The sequence below is a fragment of the Pocillopora damicornis genome, chromosome 10, assembly GCF_964200805.1.
Source record: "Pocillopora damicornis chromosome 10, jaPocDami1.2, whole genome shotgun sequence".
In the NCBI taxonomy this organism is placed as follows: Eukaryota; Metazoa; Cnidaria; class Anthozoa; order Scleractinia; family Pocilloporidae; genus Pocillopora; species Pocillopora damicornis.
Genome location: NC_142679.1, coordinates 5,565,293 through 5,585,000, shown reverse-complemented (window position 1 = coordinate 5,585,000; position 19,708 = coordinate 5,565,293). Strand labels below are relative to the sequence as shown.

At 38.5% G+C, this 19,708-nt stretch overlaps 1 protein-coding gene and 1 pseudogene across 3 annotated transcripts; both read right to left on the bottom strand.

The window, feature by feature from the left end:
- Nucleotides 1-794, bottom strand: part of LOC149038616 (G protein-coupled receptor 161-like) — a 1,529-nt pseudogene extending 735 nt beyond the window's left edge.
- A 1,961-nt stretch (nucleotides 795-2,755) lies between these two features.
- LOC113674693 (centrosomal protein of 131 kDa) lies at nucleotides 2,756-19,651 on the bottom strand. Of its 3 annotated transcripts, none has more exons than XR_016180454.1 (31): nucleotides 19,479-19,621; nucleotides 19,185-19,315; nucleotides 17,545-17,977; nucleotides 17,108-17,183; nucleotides 16,462-16,597; nucleotides 16,204-16,282; nucleotides 15,332-15,889; nucleotides 14,800-14,934; nucleotides 14,285-14,494; nucleotides 13,822-13,928; nucleotides 13,570-13,697; nucleotides 13,308-13,339; nucleotides 12,989-13,041; nucleotides 12,778-12,819; nucleotides 11,980-12,046; nucleotides 11,323-11,393; nucleotides 10,567-10,690; nucleotides 9,826-10,058; nucleotides 9,147-9,243; nucleotides 8,657-8,746; nucleotides 8,282-8,409; nucleotides 7,975-8,122; nucleotides 7,282-7,359; nucleotides 6,819-6,893; nucleotides 6,590-6,652; nucleotides 6,016-6,101; nucleotides 5,522-5,606; nucleotides 4,922-5,132; nucleotides 4,003-4,131; nucleotides 3,430-3,490; nucleotides 2,756-3,178 (listed from the first exon to the last, which is right to left on the bottom strand). XR_016180454.1 is itself a non-coding variant. In XM_089184888.1 (31 exons), the coding sequence occupies exons 3-31, from the start codon at nucleotides 17,692-17,694 to the stop codon at nucleotides 3,110-3,112; spliced, it is 3,465 nt and encodes a 1,154-aa protein (XP_089041014.1). In that variant the 5' UTR covers nucleotides 17,695-17,977; nucleotides 19,185-19,315; nucleotides 19,479-19,621; the 3' UTR covers nucleotides 2,756-3,109. The 3 variants fall into 3 exon arrangements, 2 of the variants coding, with proteins under 2 accessions (XP_089041014.1, XP_089041016.1); XM_089184888.1 differs by having other exon boundaries at nucleotides 4,922-5,076; XM_089184890.1 differs by lacking the exon at nucleotides 19,185-19,315 and having other exon boundaries at nucleotides 4,922-5,076; nucleotides 19,479-19,651.
- Nucleotides 19,652-19,708: the final 57 nt, after the last annotated feature.

The window sequence follows — 19,708 nt, the reverse complement described above, 5'->3', positions numbered from 1 at the left end:
TAAGATTTTCCAGGGATAAAGCGGTATTCAGCCCAGCCTAAAAGCGGAGGTGAAGCCAAAGATAAGGCGACTACCCAAACTGCGGCGGCATATAGCAAGGCTTTTCTCCTGGAGAATATCTTCGAGTAAGTGTTCCATCTGACGATGTAGAAATATCGGTTGATGGCGATCATGCCAAGAGACATCACCGAAGCAATGAAGGACAAAATCGTGAAAAAGCCGAGCGCTACGCAAGCGGAGTCTCCGAACACCGAATCCTCTGTGATGATGGTTACAACTGTGAATGGAATGCTTAATATCGACACCATGATGTCAGCCGCAGCCAGATTGAGAATATACAAGTTGGTAACGGTTTGAAGATCTTTGTCCTTGTAGACGATGATGAACAAGCTGACGTTACCAATAAACGCAGCTGAACCAATGACGCAGAGGGTGGTTGTCTCCAAAATGATTGCCAAAGGCATGGTTTGGTCGCACAACACAAAAAGAAACTTTTTCAACGCTCCAATTATAGGGTTCTCTAAGAATTTCCCTTCGTAAAATTAACGCCGACAGCGAATTTTTTATGCCAACAAGAAGGCCGCCACGAAATTTACAGCAGCGTCTGGTGGCTGCTTGATTTGCAATCTGTTTGTTGGAAAAAACGCTTAGCTCTGATTTTATCTTTTTAAACTATTCATTCTAATGAAAATAACTTCATTTCCGTGTTATTAGTATCCGTCGTTATGGTGAAGGCACGCATGAAACAAAGGCGGGTGTTTGCAATTAGAAGTTTGTTTGAGAGTGACCGTTAAATTAGGGAAAAAAATTAAGAAAGAATGTTGGTATGTGAAGCTTGAGTTGGAAAGTACTTAAGGAACAAACCCATGACATATCTCAAAGAGGGCACAAAAGAGAAAACTTACATTATAAACGCAGTCTTCGTGCACTCAGTTCTTGAATAAAGGCAAAGGGGAAGCTGTCTAACAAAGGTTCTGAGGACTGATTGTATGATAACGCTAAAGAAGACAAAATTGGAAGAAGGAGATTATTTCTGACAAAAAATTACAGTTTTGCTCTTATGATTCTCTCTCAAAATAACGGCAGAAAAAGTGTAACGAAGAAATGTTACTATATAGTTTATGGCACACCCAGCATAAAACGACAAACCGTTCGAATGTTGCTACATTATCCTTGAATCCTATACAGGCACTGAAATGCAATTACGTCTAGTGAAAGAAAAACAAAAAACAGGTGTTTCGTTGAAAAAAAGTATATTTCTACTGATCAACGTACCAGTTGCATTAAATACGTATGCTTTTCATGATATCTTATTTAAATAGCTTCAACGAAAGCAGCGTTTCATGAAATCATAATTTGCCACGACAGCAAAACCGTGAAAAATGCCGCGGAAATTGCACTGGAAAAACTAGTCCAGTGTAAATATATGACGCCCACCACATTTCCATTGTTCAAAGTGCTTCGGAATATTTTGCTTATCATATGTACAAACCAATTTCGATAGAAGAAAAAGTTCAAAAATCTTAAAACTCGGTTTTTTGGGCTCTAAAGTGCTCTTATTTTGTCTTAAAAAGTGTCCCGTGGACTGGTAACGAATTAGCGGGTGATGACGTAGAGAACTGTGAAAACTCTCCATTGACTCCCACAAATATCTCACATCTCTTGTAATTTTGTATCAGTCAGCGAACGTCATACGTTAAACGCAATACGCTCGTCCTTTCTTCTAGATTTCTCCTTTCTCCACCATGGTTACCGAAGTGTCTTCACAGTTTTTTACGTCACAGCGATGTAACATGATCGTTTTAGCGGAGCGCTTTATGGGGACACTTTTCGGCCGCCAATCGTACTTTCAATGCACGAAAAAATGGTCAAGGAGAACTCACTAGGCACTGAGGTCGATTATTTATAATTTTAAAAACAGCTATTGACCAGAAAATTAATATAAAAAAATCCGTGTCGTAGGCACTTTTGGGGAAAAACTTAAGTAAAAGCAGCTGTGCTCATTTTAAAATAGGAAACTACTGTCTTCGTGGAAAAAAAGCACAAGAGGAAATGACATAAATAGAAAAGAAAGCCGTGAAACGCACAAGGGATTTTGAACGTAGCGATGAAGAAGCGCCGGACTGAAATATATGTTAGTGCTAGTTCTTATTACATCTGCCCTCGCCTTTTAACAATAATTGTTTTTGATTGTAGAAATAATACTGACAGGTTTGTGGGAGAGTTTCTCATGAAGCTTAAAGATTGCGATAAAATATCATGAAAGAAAGCTATGCTACAATAGAAGAGCTTTTTAAGTGATCTTGCGTAATATTAGCACCCACAAGGTTGCTGCTTATCTTCGGAAGACGAACAAACATGTAAAATTTCAAAGCTAGCTCTAGTCCAAAGCTACCGTGCTCGTCTACAGAAAGTTTACGTCAATCACCCTTTGATCAGTCAGTTATATAAATCTTTCTTATCCACCAGTGCAGAGACATGAGAAAGAAACATTTCGTTTCCAGTCAGTTTCACCTTTGTTATGATGATGATGCATACCATCTGTAACAGGCGGAATTCATAATTGTTACACTTTTACTTATGCTGTTTTATCGGTTCGTTTGTGCAGTTTAAAGGAAGCGTTGACCATTACAGAGCAGTTTTTCTAGAAGCAAATCACTTTGCCGATAACCAGAACACGCCAGTTTTTAAGTTTTCTGGTGTTTTCCGGCAAACTTACAAAACGAAACAACAACAAAAAGGAAGAGAATAAAAAACCAGTTTAAAAATTTATTACTGTCGATTCAAAATGCACGTAACATCATAAATACATATATGCTGGTTCCTCTATTGACAGAGATATCGAAAATCTTCATTTGGGTCTGAGCAGTAGAAATAGATTCTTGGGCAAAGGTTACTCTACCAATGGTGCCTAATCCATTAGAATTCCCCTTTATTGTGGGATTTGAACGTCCATTTGAGCACTTAACAATGCAGAAGTGTCCAGCTTTGGTTGACATTCGGTTGTGTTGACACGTACCGACTTTAATCGCGCGGTCTTCGGAAGAACTCGGTAATACATCGGGCGATGTCGCAAAACGTTAGCACTATTGGGAGATAAGGGTTAGCCTCAAGACAGCAATTTCTTTCTTTGTTCTTGGAGTAAAAATTCCAAATGTTCCGCTCGTTTCATGGCAGCCTGTGCAAAAAGAAAAAAAAATGTGTGTAAAAAAAAAAAAACCATGGATCTAGAAAAGTATTTTCATTGGTCAAAGGCTATCACTGATCTAATTTCCCGTCAAAGTTTAACTTTTCATTAGCAAACAGAAAGAAACGAGTGTCAGACGGGTGAAAACAGCAGCTTCCGCCATGCTCAGATTTGAGCAAACTTGTGATGCGTATGACGAGATTGAAAACATGGGTTCATGAAACTGACTTCAGAACACTCACCTGGTGTTGTTCCCGCAGTGTTTTCATAGTTTCTTCTTTTTTAGCTATGGCCTGCCTTACTCTAGCGGTGTAAAACAGATAAAAATTTTCAATAAAAAATAACGAACTAGACACGTACAAACTCAAAACCTGTAAAATATCTGCCGGCGATCAAGGGACACCTCAGGCGATAAGGGGATTGAAAACTAAGAATAAAAATATATCTCAGCATTGTTCATATTTAAATGGAAGAAAAATGCAAAAAGAAATATTTCTAACGACCACGGATTCGTACAGCTTAAGATGCGGTCATGGATGCTTTATCGAAGCTCGTTAGTCGATCAGATCGTTTCAAAATCTTTGCGAAAATTCCAAATTACCAAAACTGTATACCAAACCGACTAGCATGGCCACGGACGTTTATCACAATTTTCTCACTACAACCACTCTGTAAGTATCGCTCTTCCCCCGCCCCACCCCCCTCAAAATATTTTTCAGAGCTCAGGTCTCCCTTGCTCAAACCCAGACCTTCCGATTCCAGCAGAGTTTAACCCACCAGCCACATGATCTTTGCGTCTTAGGCAATTAACCAACCTCTTGTGTACTTCCTCCATTTCTTGCTCTTTCTCTCGTGTAACTCGTTCTATTTCTAATCTGTGACGGGCCTTCATTTCGCTCACTTCTGTTTTCAAACGCTTGTTGTCTTCGTCAGTGGTTACAAGCCTAGAATATGCAGAAAAGAATTGAATATCTGCTAACAACATAACGTCATTTCCGAGTTGCAAAACTCTCACTTTGAAAACGAGGCTAACTGAAATGGAATTTTCAATCAATTATCAAAGGCTTCGCACCGACCCTCGTCTTTAAGCAGAGGCATTCAACATCTAGCAAATAGCTTAACAAATATGTTTTTCTGGATTAAAAGTGAAAAATTCAAAGTTTCTGAATCTCTTTGCATAAAGGCATTCGAAAAGATCGTATTTTGCTTGAGCTCACCGGAACCAAACTATTTTCAAAGGCAATTCGGAATGAAGGACATCAGAAGGAATAAATGGTAACTCAAATTAATAAATCTACCCAGCTTCAAGCGCGGGAAAACGCGTGTGACCAGATCGCGACTGGCTTTTAAATGTTTGCATTTAATTGGTTTGGGATAAATTCACGTGAGGGTGCTTTATTATTATTATTATTATTATTATTATTATTATTATAGAAAATAGAGAAGGGTCAAGCAGGGCTTCCCTAGACTCAACAGCTATATAAATATATATATATATATATATATATATATATATATATATATATATATATATAGGGGTTTTTTTTTTGTTTTTTTTTTTAACTGAAATTTTTGAATTTTAGAGGCCGGGAACATGTCTTTTTTAACAGGAAAAATAGTTCAACTGTTTAGAAATGTAGGATTACAAGCCACGAAGTCGCGATTAAAAACGTTGTGCAACTTTTTTAATAAAAATTTAAAAAAAAAAATATTATTATTATTATTAGTACAAACCTGTCAGCGAACTCCTGCCGAATGATGTCGGCCACCTTCCCTCTCTCTTCCTGTAGCCGTTTGGCCACTTTATCAATTCCTTCCACTTCTTCATCTTTTTGTTTCAACATGCTCTTCAAACGCGCATTTTCTCCTTCAACTTCGGATAAACGAGCCTGTAACAAACGAGTACTTCTGCCATGACTGGGAATTTAAATAAGTTGAATAATAACTGGAACGTAAAAAAAAAAAAATTGGCAAATCCCCTTTCGTAAACAACTGATAACATTTTCGAAACACCTAAGGGTTCTTCATTATAAATGGAGGTGTTCTTGCTAATAAAACAGAGGGTCGCAAACCGGAATCAAACACGGGCCAAATAAAACTGAAAATCTCACTCTTTCATCATTATACAACCGAGGCAACCGGTCAAAATATAACTGCAAATGATAATTGACGGTTGATCGTAACTAGAGGGCTTTTCGATCGAGTGTCGTAAATCCAAAACCAAAGTAATCACCACAGCCAATCAGAACTCAAAGTAAAACCAACCAAACTGCTCAAGGCGCGGGAAAACGCGGGTGACCAACTAACTGATACAAATTCGTGTTTGTTTCTTACCTTCATGTTGTTGTATTTTTCCTGCATATTCCGTTCAGATTCTTCTAGTTCTTTCAGTTCAGATTCGTATTTATCTCTCACTCGCCTAAAAGCCAGAAATACGCCGTCGTTAGATTTCGTGTTTTCTTAAACTTTCGATAGTGCTTCTTAGAGCAGAAAAGGTCTTTTTTTATGTTTACGGCACATAACCAAAAATGTTTCTGTATTCCCGAGTTAGTTTTGCGTCTAATTGGTTGATTTAAGTTTACGCGAAGTTTAAAAATTTTAAAAGCAAACTGACAAATTAAGTATTCTAAACTACATTTACGACTAGCATCACGACAGTAATTGAAAGACCAAACCAATCTAACAGTACTTCCAATCTAACTTCATTGAAATACAACATGGACTTTCCACTCGTCGATCGTCGATGACTGAATACATTTTCGCCTTTTTGACTAAACCTCATATGAAATCAGGCTTAGGTCAGGAAGATGTCAATTCTAGACACTTACTTGATTCTGTTCTCCGCGGCTCGCTCACATTCTTCTCTTGCCAACGATGTCTCTTCTTCCAATCTTGAAATCACCATTTCAATTTCCTACGGTAGACAATATGCGTAAAAGAGAGACAGAAAACAGATAAATAGACACAGACACAGACAGACACACAGCCCGGAAGACAGACAAGCAGATAGATAAACAGACACACAGGCAGACAAACAGGCAAATAGACAGGCAGGCAGGCAGACAAACAGACAGAGACAGGGTAAGTTAGTACTATCAGCTGAGTTGGTAACGTAAATTGGCCACCGTAGAGAGTTTCAAAGCTGACTTTTCGAGCGTTAGCCCTTTTTCAGAGCGAATGACAGACAGAAAGACATAAAGGTAGGCAGATAGATAGAGAGAAAGACAGGCGGACACAGATGAAGAGAAAGACAGACAATGTCAGACAAACCGCCAGCTATTAAAAAGTATAACGAAATGCGAAAGTAAACATCAATAAATTGGCATGAGCCTCCCCTCAAGAACACTGAGATGAAATAACGAGAAAAATTTCTGCAAAGCGTAAATCGTCGACTTTACTTACTCTATCGCGTCCTTCCCGAACAGCTTCTTTCAGCTCCCGCTCTTTAGTCATTAACATGGCATCCTGTAAACAAACGCACAAAAACAAAGAGGAACAGTTCTGAGGGAAAATGAAGGGCCACATTACTTTGATTTATTCTTTAGAGGTCAGGTTTCCAGAAACTCTATGATATAACCGATTACTCAAAACCAAAAGAGTAAATTTTAGTTCTGTCTCTAAAGTACCCTACCTGCTTCTTCATGTAATTTTCAATCCACCCCTGCTTCTCAATTTCAAGTCTCTCTTTCAACTCATTCATTTCCAACTGCAATGCAAACCAAAACCCACCTTAGGTTCAATGATTCCCTCAGTTAACTTGTATTTAACAGATAGAAAAAGACAGAAATGTCTGAATACACAGAGTGAGACATCTATAAAACTCTACTGAAGCCACTAAAAGTCTCAGCGGGTTAGATGTCGTAAATGTAGCAACAGAGGAGTGTCGTAATCCCTTACGTAGAAAAAAATATACGCTCAATCTACTCGCAATTTGCTCTGTCGGTTTATATATTTGCAGAGTCCTTAATTAGGCTGAGAATGGCCGTGTGCAAGAACGTTGAATTTAACCAAAGATTAAATTGAGCGACAATATGTCCATCCACCATAATGCTACTAAAGATAATTGGCCGGAAGTAATTTGAATATTTCTTTACCTGGTGTTTTCTTTCTTGATCATCAATAGCTCTTTGGTGTGAAGTTTGCATCTCTAGGATTGACTTTTTGTGAGATTCCTACAAAAATAAAAACCAGCTAAGTACCAAAAACGAAACGAAACGAAGATTGCTGAAACCTTGGGATAGTCTGAAAACAGTTCTGTCCTTACGCTCGTGGTTTATAAGGCTTGAGAGGCTGTATTTCCGGACGTGTTTAACACCCCAACTTCAAGAATATTAGTATAAATCTACTAACATTCCAACACAAATGCTGCAATTTTATTGGTGACACTACTAGTAATCTATTCCGTGATAGAAAGTCACGTGACAAACCTAATAGTGAGTGGTTGTAAACGACTTAAAGAAAAGCTTGAGCACAACTTGTCACGTTTTGAGTGACGAGTAGATTTAAACAAAACCACTTAAATTTTGAGCGCACGATTCATATCGAGTCATCACGAGCTCATAATCTAATTCCCCTTTAGTTCGGTAAAACAGAAAAACACTCAAGAGGCCATGATGAATGAAGAAGAAACAAAGATGGCTAAAAGTGGAGAAGATCAACACGAATTTCGAACAACAAACTTGAAAAATATTAATAATAATAATGATTATGTAGGCCAAATTAGACGATCTTACTTTTCCTATTGGATTATATCTGTGGTTCCAATTCCACAGGACACCTTTACTTACCTCCAAGGCAGCTCGCGCCTCGTCCAGTTCCTGTCGTTGTTTCTGACCCTGTAGTGCTACTCTTTCCTTCTCCTCCTGTACTTCAGCGTACAGTCGCCGCCTCTGTTGTTGATAAGCTTGTTCCTCTTGCTCCAGCTGCTTTTCATACCTACAAAAACAAAGGAAATGAACACTTAATTATACAAATCTCCGAACTACTAGAACAAAAACTCGTTTAAGTTTACCAACCATCGACGATGATCTACTATCTGCCGCACTGGCTGTTGTTTTAACTGAAAAGAAAATTCACACCTGAAAGAATATTTACCTTTGTTGAGAGAGTTCTCTCTCTCGAGCACAGGCATTTTCTTTCTCTCTTTCCAGCTGATCTCTCAGTTCTTCTATTTGCTGAATGTACCTTCTGCCTGCACGTTCATCGGCCTCCAGCAGCTCCGCCTGTCATCGAATAATTCACAATTGTAAAACACGTTTTCACTGATCAGTCATTAATCCTTGCGGACACTATGGGTGACAACGAGAGGGAGCCACGTGAAAGTATTCAATTATATCTATTTTGTAGCAAGGAAAGGCTGAGCTTCTGATAGAAATCGAGGCGCCAACGATCACAGTTTATCAGAGAAAACCAATCAGATTTCCAGATTCGCAATACGCCATGATCAGCAGATACCAATGAGGTTCCCACCTGATGAGTAGACTTGATCTTTTTCACTTCCGCTTTATGCTTGGCAATCAGTTTTTGAATGTCAGGTTCCAGTCCTTTGACCGTGACTTCCTGTAAATTTCAAACCGAGTTTACAAGGCGTGAGGCTAAAATTGCACACGAGCTAAATGGCCCACACAACTAGGATCTAGTTTGGTTTCCACAGCAGGAAGCGATTTCCACTCCCTTGGAAGGGACGCTAGTCAATTGCAAATGCTCTCGGCATTTTTCGCGTGTTCCTAAAATGTTGTTTGTATCTGAACCATTTAAATTCCATGTTGACGAGTGGCAGTATGTGAGTGGAGCGTCTTGCCCGAGAACTCAACCCAGGTAAAGGTTCGAACCCAGACCTCTCGATGCTGACTCAAGGGCGCTAACCAAATATATACCGCGTTCCCCACAAGGCATAAAGCGTTTTAAGCATTTTAAAATTACTGGAAGCGAAACGACCATGTCACTAAGGATTCTTTACCTTGATTTGTTGAGTTTTCTCATTAATCCATTTTTCTCGTCGTAATTTTTCTGCCGCCAGTATAACTTCCTTTTGTTTCTTCAATTCAACTTGATGACTTAAAAGGAAAGATAGTCTTGTTATTTCCCCTGTAAGATATTATTTCTCAAATTACGACTGGTTCCTGATGCCATCAACGAAAGTGAGGCCACAAAGACTTTTACTACTGTTCTTTAAGAATATAGAATGAGGAACTTCTCTCTAATCTCTCAATGGCATTGAAAATTTCATGACCAAGAAAGTTCATGAAGAACGTTCACTAATCAAAGAGACTACTAGGATGACAGAGAACAACAACACACGAAATATAAATGTAGGAGGTTCGAGAATTTAACAGGAAAGCCATCAATTCATTCCAGATAAATTTTCTACAACAGACAAATAAAAACACCCTGAAGGCTACGCCTAAAGACAGTGTATTATTAACCCTTCAACTCCCAGCAGTGATTAACATATAACCTCTCCCTAAGATATCCCTACATTATTAAGCAAACAGGCAATCAGAATACTCAAACTTATCAGGCAGATGTTGTGACCTTGATCTGACATCAAATTCTTGGAACTAATTTACAAGGAAATGCGTGGCAGCAAGAGGGGAGAATTAACAATCAGATCTTGGGGGTTAGAGGGTTATACTCACTTTTCTTCCATTTGCTTGACTTTATCTCCGTACTTCTTGTCAGTACTTTTCAGTTTGTTCACTACTTCCTCACACCTCTCCCCTAACACCTTTTTGTCATCAATCAGCTGGTCTATGAAGGACAAATGTCTCTGTATGGCTGCTTCATACTCCTGACGTTGTATGGCCAGCCGTTGTTTAGCGTCCTTTTCCATCTCCTTCGCTTGCCTCAGGGTGAATTCACGCTGTTGGTTCTAGTGTCAGAGCCAATACATTACCAATAGAGTAATTATAGACAATGACAAATTCAAAAGAGCATATATTTGAATTTTCTTTCCGACCGATTAAAAAACCATAACACAAAGCGTGAGAAGGGTAATTCACATCTTCAAACAAAAGATTACTTCCCACCCCTCCCAGACTACCGTATTCTTGCTGAATTCCAGGACATTTCCCATCCCCTCCCTTATCATTCCCCACTCTTTCCCATATTCTATTCCCTGGAAGATCATTTCCCATTTCCTCGAAAATCATTTCCCATTCCCTCGAAGATCATTTCCCATTCCCTCAAAGATTATTTCCCATCCCCTTCCAAATCAAATCCCATCCCCTCCAAGATCATTTTCCATCCCGTCGAAGATCACTTCCCGTCCCTTCGAAGATAATTTCCCATCCCCTCCCAAATCATATCCCATTACCCCTCCAGATCATTTTCCATCCTCTCGAAGATCATTTCCCATTCTCTCCCAGATCATATCCTACCAAAGCTCTCTGCAGCAGATCATTAGTCCTTTTCTTTTCCTCCAGTTCTATTTTTACCGCCATCATAGCTGTTGTAACATCCGAAGCAGCTGCTGCTGCTGATTCTAGCGCGGCTTCTTCCTTCCTGCAGCGAAGAAAGAGTATTTACAAAGTCAAGATTATGACCAGACAGGAAACGTAAGTTAATTATAAACAAATTATATCCAGATTATCAGACCACAAAATATGACAAATGTAGGGAGAAAGCTAAAGGCGATCTTATAATTCTTCCTCCTCACGTTGCCACAACTTCTCCGGTAGGAAAGAGAGACTAAGAGTATTGAATCACTTTTCGGCCAAATGTCAGTCCATCTACAGAAACATCCCCTGGGGGTTTCAATGAGTTCAATAACTTTTTTCGTGGGCGGCTGCCGATAGTGTAATAGGCGGCCGCGAGAGCCAGCTCGCAAGCTCAACAGCCGGCGGTGAGAGGTTTTACAGGCGGCGGTAGACCGCTAGTCATCTGCTTTTATAGAAACCCCAGATCCCTTCCCCTATCATATCTTGTCAAGTTTTCTTGGTCTATTATTTTCCTGGGTAAAGAGGACCATGGTGAGAGTTAAGTGTCTTGCCAAAGAATTCTCCTCGGCAGTATATTAAGAAATGTATAGAGAACAGTATGGAGAATATGCATACTGATGTTAGAGTGTAAAGGGTTCATGATAGTCTGCTTGAGAGGCGACTGTTTACACTGACTAGGTAACTGTAAGTACTTACTCCCTGTCAACTGCCACAGAAGCTGAGGTACTTGATGACGGTAGTCCACGAGAAATAGCACCGTCTCGTGCCTGAAAAATATTGTACAGCACCACCACAACTAAATTTAATTGTTGTTGGTAACAAGCGTGGCTCTGAGACAAAATCAAAGTTCCTCTTCGAGATTTGAACATCAGACCTTCGGATCAAGGTCTGATGCTCTACCATTGCACTATAGAGAACGTGTTGGTGACTATATATGCCTTAGACAGTACCTCTCAAAAGCAAGTGACGGTCACTCAAAACTCGACCTTGGGGATCGAGGCTCAAGTCGAGTTAAGAGACGTTCGAGTCGAATTTCGAGACGCTCGAAACAAGTTTCAAGACACTCGAAATTGGGAGACAAAATTTTTGCGCGAAAAATTTTAGTTTCATGAGTAACAAGTGTCTTTACACGTGAGATCAGCATTGTGGAAAACATCGTGTTTGTAAAAAGATTGTATGAAATGTGGTAAATTATTGGAGGATCAAGCCCTATCTTGATACATTCACACGATGAATTTGAGACAGTTTCATGCCCTCAAGTTTGTTAGTGTTTAATTTTAAGGTCTAAAGATTCTAGCAGGAATAGAGTTGTAATTTAAAATGCTGGCGATCTCTTGGAATTCATTTACCAACCTGGCTTATCTCACTGATGGCATCATCTTCTGCTTTTTCCACCTCATCCAAAAATGTCAAGATACTCCTAAACGAAAAAGTTACACAAGTCATATCTTGAATACTGATTTCAAGCAACAAGGACATTTTGCAGGATGTCCTTTTTTTTCGGTGGATTAGCAATTTCTCCTGTTGTGCAGTAACAAATTTTTGTAGTTCAAGGTGACTGAAATTTCTGCTAGGAAATAATTTGCAACATACTCTTGAAGCAGCAGAACACTCACAAGGAAAGAGACCTTATCTTTCCAAATTTTTTGCCTGCATCAAGGCAACATGGGAGAGCTACAAGGGAGATGAATTTGGGACAGATATTCTGAACACCATGAATATGAAATAATACTTGATTCCCACCCTGAGGTTTTTATTTAGCTTAAGGTAGTACATTATTGTGGCATATTTTCTATTACCATCATCATCATCATTATTATTATCTTTTTTTTTTTTGCATATTTGAGTACTTTCTACCAATCAGCAAAAATTTTAATGTCAATGCTATACAGTAGCATATCACATTTCAAGATGACTAGCAATTCAGTGGCAAGGTTTGCTATCAAGCCTGCCCTACAGGTTGTATTCAAGGCCACAATTGTTAAAATGGAAGATGTATGTTAATGGGTATGTCACACTTCTTATAGAATCTCAAGTCCTTGATCAGGCTGATTACTAATAGGGATATGAAAGTCTGAACCTTCTCATTAGTCCTTCAACAAAGATTTTCAAATGAGTCATTGAAGAGTGCATGAGTAGATAAAGCTGTACCGTAGTTTTTCAGCCGACAATGCACTTCCTGTCTGTCCTTGACTGCAATTGAGAAGAGAAGAAAAAATATACTAAACTTTTGCTGAAAAAATGGCATCACAATCAATTGCTGTGTATGTCAAATACAGAATGATGAAACAGGCCTATGATATAGAACAATAACTTTACAATTTAAAGCCTACAATTTCATTCCATCTCTACAAGCAATTACCTTTCAAGCTTATCTTTGTTGAAGTGGCCCAATGAAGCATGAGAAAGGTAAGCCTACAGTGGAGGGAAGAAAGAACAAATGGACAAACATGATCCAACTATTTGAAAATTTATGCACTATTCTCCATTATTTGAGTTACATGAAATAAGAAGTAAATGTCTTCTTCCCACATTGGTCTGTAAAAAAACAAGACATTCTAGGGAAATGTCCAGGATTTTTTCCAAAGTGCTTGAAAATCAGCCTTCCAGGCTAGATTACATCACTTGACCTGATTTAAACTTTTCCTTTATTTCACTAAAAACTTGAAAAGTAAGCTTACCTTGTCTTCCTCACCATCCTCTAAATTTTGTCCTAAAAATAACAGTTCCAAAATGTCATAAAGTTAACAATTCACATCCAAAAAGAATAAAAAAAAACCTTCGAAGCTGTTCCAATATTGAGACCTTAAATTTAATGTTTAGTCAAGAGCTAAAACTGTGGAGAAAACTGTACAAGTTATGGAATGCAATAGATTGACTGCACTGATAAATTACACAAAATCAAAATAATTATAATAAAAAAATAATCCAACAAGTTCTTACCCCAGCCACCAAACTTAAGTGCACTGTTCTGCTCTACAGGAAGCAGATCAGTGGGTTCCTCCTCCAGCTGTTTGAGGGACTCCAAGAGGTCATCAAAGGTTGTTTTGCTTTCACCACCAACCTGAGAGCTTAAAAAAAATACATGTTTATCAGCTGAGTAGATTTTCTTCTGGATCTTAGGAGTGACAAGGTTGCAAATATGAGATTTTTCATATCGTTGAGACTAATTAATCAACTAAATACATAACATACCTGGTTATTATCTTATCTGTGTCATCTGTGCGATCAGAGAATAAGGGTCCTGCTGCTAGCTCATCTGAAGTGGCAGCAGCTGTGCTAACTTGAGATTCTCGAGATTCCTGCAGTAAATAAAACATGAGTTATCAATCCACAAACTTGTACAGTTTATGATCAAAATATAATTACATGAATGTACAATACAGCTGAACCCTGCTATCTCAAACCATGGCTAACTTTTAATATCTTGCCGTTTCAAAATCATTCCTGGAAGATACTTCCCCTTATAGATCTGAGTGACATACAGTGTTCTCCCTTATTTTAAGCATGACAGGTAAAATAAATTTTCAAACCGGTAAAGCAGTCCTTTTACCTGTTTAATTTTCAAGAATTCCAAGCAATTTTAAATGGTAATAAGAGGTACTACAGGTAGTAAATGTTACCAGTTACTGCCTGAAAAGGAAAACACTGGACATACCTGGAATAACTCATCAACTTTCCTTCCAACACTGCTGGCTGTCCCAGGTCTGGATGTTATTTCAATGGGATTACCTTGCTCGTTATTTTTCACAGCACTATTGGATGCACCTACTACTGTGCTCTTCTTCCCTTTGGGTTTTGATTTGACTGCTGAACTGAGATCTGCTGACTTCTTTTTGCTGACTTTCCCACTAGCTTGGAGAAAAACCTGTCAAAAAACAAAAGCAAAGTTACATGTAATCACCGAATACTTAAGATTCATTCAACTAAGAACACTTCAAACAATGCTCTTTTCACAACCACAGTAGGCTTTATAATTATCAAATTAGTTTAATTTGTTAGGTTTGCTTCAGCTTTGCACAGCTTGGCAGCAGGCACACGTAATGAAAGAGAATGACAGATAAGTGCCACTCTTGATAACATCAGATCTTCCAGCATGGCTGAAACCCTACTTGAATGTCAAACAAAAATTTCAAGTTGCACTCAGTTGCAATAAAAAATCACTTCCAATACCAGTTCTTCCTCTGCCTTCCTTTGATTCTCATTCCGTTTTTCCTCTCTCTTCTTTTGTAGTTCCTCTATAGCAGCCTGTCTTGCCAATCTAGCTTTCTCTTCTCGTCGTTTCCTCTTTTCATCTTCCTTCTGATCCTTAAGTTGGTTAAGAGATACAAAGGAAAGTTTAGACTGTTACCAGGTTGCTGATCATCAAATTAGGTATATCTTTTTTTTACTATAACACTTAACAATTGGTTCATACGTCAGCATGCGTTCATCGAGATATGAAGCATGCGGGAAGTTTGGAGAGCACAAAAGATGCATAATACAGAGATGTGTCCAAACTTCCCAAGTGCTTCATATCTTGATGAACACACAGATGACGTATGAACCAATTGTTTTATAACATTTTCAAGCTAATGGAAAATTTTTTTTTCTTGAGGGATTTGTTTGTTGACATCATAAGCATGCACAATAGGAATATAAAGCACACTCGCACAATTGAATTTGATTATACAAATTTACCAGCTATGTTATTAAACACGTTTACCTCCATCTGTACATTTGCATGGTCACTGACCATCTGTTTCTCCTTCTCAGTTTTCTTCTGACTTAAGAGTTGCTTTACAGCATTTTGTCCTCTAAGTTGCTTGCGGGTTTTCCATCCACGGAACCAACGTTGAATGTTCACAGCAGCTTTCCGCCGTTTTTTCTCACCCTCATCCTCTAAAAGTTCATCAAGAAACAATTTTGGTACATCTTCTCTTTTTGTTGTTGATTTGTCCCCCTTGATTCTTGCATCGCCTTCAAAAATGTCAAAATCAAGGTTATTCTGATCAAAACCATTATTGCCAGGACGCAAATTGTTGATATCATTTTGAAGAAAATCTTCATCTATGTGATTGCTTGTCTTGCTTGCACCAGGCCACCAGTTATGTTTCTTGTCCAATTCTGTAGGAGACTGCAGGAACAGTAGAGGGACTGGTGCAGGATCAGAAGCTGACAGCCACCATTCATCAACTTCATCAGGTTGAACACTATGCTGCGCCATTGCTGAAGGTCTGTCTGGTAGAGCATTAGGGCTTGCTTTGGCAGCATTACTGTGGCGCTTAATAAAAAAACATAACATGTTTAAATCAGTGACCTCAGATATCAACATCATTAATACTCAATACATCCTAACATTAGTATGCATTTTATCCATACTGTCAGGTGATTCACAGTAAGTGAGAGACAACTTAGAAGCATGCAAATCTTCTCAGTATGATGTTAATTGGCCAGAGTTTCAAAAGCAGAAGGTTCAAGCAATAGCCCTTCATCAGGGCCTGAATCTCAGAAGGGGATGGTGACACATCATTTACTGGTACCTTCATTTTAAAGAGTGTTTACCTGAAGCACATACACATGTTTGAACAAAATTACCTGGAATGTTGTGGCCAGTTTAGGTTTAGTGCGAGCTTTAGCTTGAGACATGATGTGTGGGATATGATCCTCAGAAAACCTAAGCAGAAGCACAATAGAATTTCATTCCAACATGGATTATTAAATTTCACTTAGACTGCACTATCACACCAGGCTGCAAGTTGTTCCAAACAGCATAAACCAATTAGAAAAATTTTCTGTTCAACAAGTAATGCTTACTTGATTTGTAATTGGTTTACCATGTTTTAAAAAGATTACCTTGCTGGGGGAATGGTCTTTTTATTAACATTCTTCCTTCTTGCTCCTGAGCTACTGCTAGTCCTTGCGCTGTCACTGTCGCTACCAGATACATGAACCTCATTGTGTTGTGGCCTCACAATGCCTGCACTGCCACCTTAATACATAAATCACAGAGCATAATTTCAATTTCTGCACATATCAACATCTTATTGTTCAAGAGCAATGGCTGCATTGGGAAATATTCCCCTATACACTTTGCTCTGTTTAAATGAAAAAGATAGAGGACCAATATTCCCTGATGCTGCCCTAAGTAGTTCATTAAATAGGATATTTGATTATATTATCATTGGATCACAGCTTACTCAATATTCTACAACTTTCTACATGAAGTTCACAAAAAGAAATGTGGCAAAAGAGAATGGTGATTGGGGTGGCACTTTCATAACTCACAATGGCCATAACAGTTAGTTTGAAGTCTCTTAGTCAAAATCCCTTTTAATTTTTTTTTTTAATTCAGTGATCTTATTGATAAAAATATGTCAGTTGAATTCATGCACATGTAAAGCATGCAAAGCATTTTCAGAGTTGCAAGTGATTTGTGGTGTAATTCATAAGTACCATATAGAAAATGGTTGTAATCAGACAGACAGAAAATATGGCTTACTTCTTTTATGGTGACTAGATTTCTTGGGAACTTTGCTTGTTCCAGTTACTGATAGAAAGTCACTCATATCAGAATCCTGTTTATAGAGAATAAAGTCATTGTAATGATGTTGCACGTATAAATGCGGTTGGATATAGGTATTTAGGTAGCTCAGGTATTTAGAAGTTAAACCAACGTCTAGGTTAGGTACTTGCAAGAAAAATGTACAGTACCAAAGATATGTGACATTACAAATAGCATGTCAGCTAGGTCTTGGCAAACGCTGTCATACAGGCCATCCTTAGGTTTTTAAGCTGTTAGTGCCTCCACTTATCTACTTCAACATAAGTTCAATATCAAACACCCAATGGCAATGTTTTCTAACGCCAACCAACAACAACTACTCCGATGACAATCATTTAACCGATCTTGCAGAAACGTACACGAACAACACTCACCAAACTTGCATTTGATCTCGCTGAATATTTACTTGCATCTGCAGAACTTGGCCTGCTACTCTTAGCTGAGCTTGGTCTTTTCGCTGACAAGTTTTCGGCTGATCCGGAAGCAATCACTCCTCTTTCAAATTTCTTACTTTTCAAAGACATAGCTTTTTCCTTGGCTCAACTCAATAAATTCAATATTTCTGTCAACCAAACGTTTAAAAGAGGCTCTTCATCGTCCACCAGTATCGTCACTTTGCTTCCAAAAATGAGCCACATCAATTGACAGCCTTATTCTTGTCACAAAACAAATTTGTTGTCGTTGTTGACAACAAAATTGGCGCTCTTGCGACGCCATTACGGTTTTAGAGAAGCTGAACGGCTACCAAGCAAGCCTCTGCTCGAAAGGCCTGGCGGGAATGATGAACGTAGTGGAAGGAACACAGTTCTGAGTACGCAAAAAAGTAAGGCAGTCTTCTCTTGTTCTCCAACTCAATAGTAAACGCGGATAATTCCCTTAAGGAGTTCCAAAAATAATTCCACCTTTGCAAATTAAGTGACCCAAAACACGGTCATCATTATCTTAGAATGGCGGTCCCATACTAAATTTCTTCTCTCTCGGGGCTAAAATTTCCTTTTAAAATATTACTGGAAAAAAACTCCTCCATTAAGTATTTATTTATTTGCACAAGCCGATCTAGAAATGGAAAATGGAAAATGAAATAACTGCCACTCTGAAATTCATCCAGGAGAATCACTTAGTGCTGCCTTCTATCCAGGGATCGAATATTCTCGTTTTACAAAGACAAAACCTTCTAAGGCTTGCTGAGAAAACTTTGTTGTATAGTAAGCGGCAGCTATAGGCTAAAAACGCAAAAACCTTTCCAATCAAGTCGAGAAACATCGCGTTAGTTTAAAAGATATTAACATTCCTTAATAATTTGATTAGTATCGTGTTAAAATGTCAATCTTTTATGAGAACCAGGAAGATGTTACCACGAGGAAATATTACGTTGATTTTACCAAAGTTTTCCACTCAAATCCCAAAGGAATCCATTTCAGAAAATATTTTCTTTTACTCAAAGCCTGTTACGCGACACTCAGCTACGTGAAGAGATGGTTACTATCTGAAGTGATGGACGGTCTCGTTAAGTGCAATTATCCATTCCTTTGGTAACAACAAGAGGTGGTAAAATTTCCGCACAGCCCCATACTTCATTATGCATTCAGTTTTTGAATAGAGAAAACAATGACTAAAACAATACATTGCCATTGGGAAAACAGATTTGTTTTACAATAGTATGGGGCTGTGCGGAAATTTTACCCAAGAGGTTGGTTAGACACTGAAATAAAAATGAAAACTCTAACGAAGACAACAGCTAGAAATTGGGGGAAAACTCAGAAATCGTTTGGTAAAAGGCTGACTTCGTCTATGTAAAATTCGAAGTAGTGCTTTAACAAATATCCACAAAATTGTTGCATTGGTCCTTCACAACAAGTCATTATTTCATTTTCAAGATACTGTATTTCCTGCAAGGAAAATCGAGCTTGTGCTATGTAATAACTATTTCGGGACGTGACCTTTCAGTGAGTTTTTTATTTCGCATAATCCAAAACTACCCTGATGCATGGAGTATGAAGCATGACATATTTACGAGGATTCCGTGGTTTGACTTTTCATGTGAAACTCTTTGTTCCGCTACATAACTTCAAGATAATTGCATCACGTAGGATTACATCCGTTTGAAAAGCGTCAGAGGTTGAACCGCTTATCATGGTTTTGTGACTGTAAAAGGAATAAGGAATTTGCACTATTATTGTCATGCAAAATTAACGAATCTGTTTCATTCTTTTAAGCGACGAATTTCACTGCTCTCTAAGTGATATCCGGCCTGCAAAGCTAGTCGCACCATGACGGTTTTGCAACGAAAATTAAAGGAAATACTCACACTGAGCCTTCCCTGAATCCGTTGATAATGTTCATCAGTTCATCAGTCATCGAGGTCGATGCATTTTGTATTCAACTTCCGCTTTCAGAACGCTTTCAATATCCGCGCGTTCGTTTCGCGTCTCGCGCGTTTTTCTCGCGTTCAGCTTTTTTTTTTTTTTTTTCCTCTCACTGAGTGTGGAAAGTGAAATATGATCAGACTATCTTTCCCACAACAAACAATCATCGCAA

What these genes read in the sequence shown, in the direction of transcription:
- LOC113674693 (XM_089184890.1), bottom strand. Translation starts at nt 17,694, where the DNA reads ATGTCTTTGAAAAGTAAGAAATTTGAAAGAGGAGTGATTGCTTCCGGA. An exon ending in GGAAGGCAGAGGAAGAACTG is followed by an intron (nt 14,495 to 14,799) that starts GTATTGGAAGTG and finishes GTTTTTTGACAG; the next exon opens with GTTTTTCTCCAAGCTAGTGG. An exon ending in ATCTGCTGCAGAGAGCTTTG is followed by an intron (nt 10,059 to 10,566) that starts GTAGGATATGAT and finishes CTCTGACACTAG; the next exon opens with AACCAACAGCGTGAATTCAC.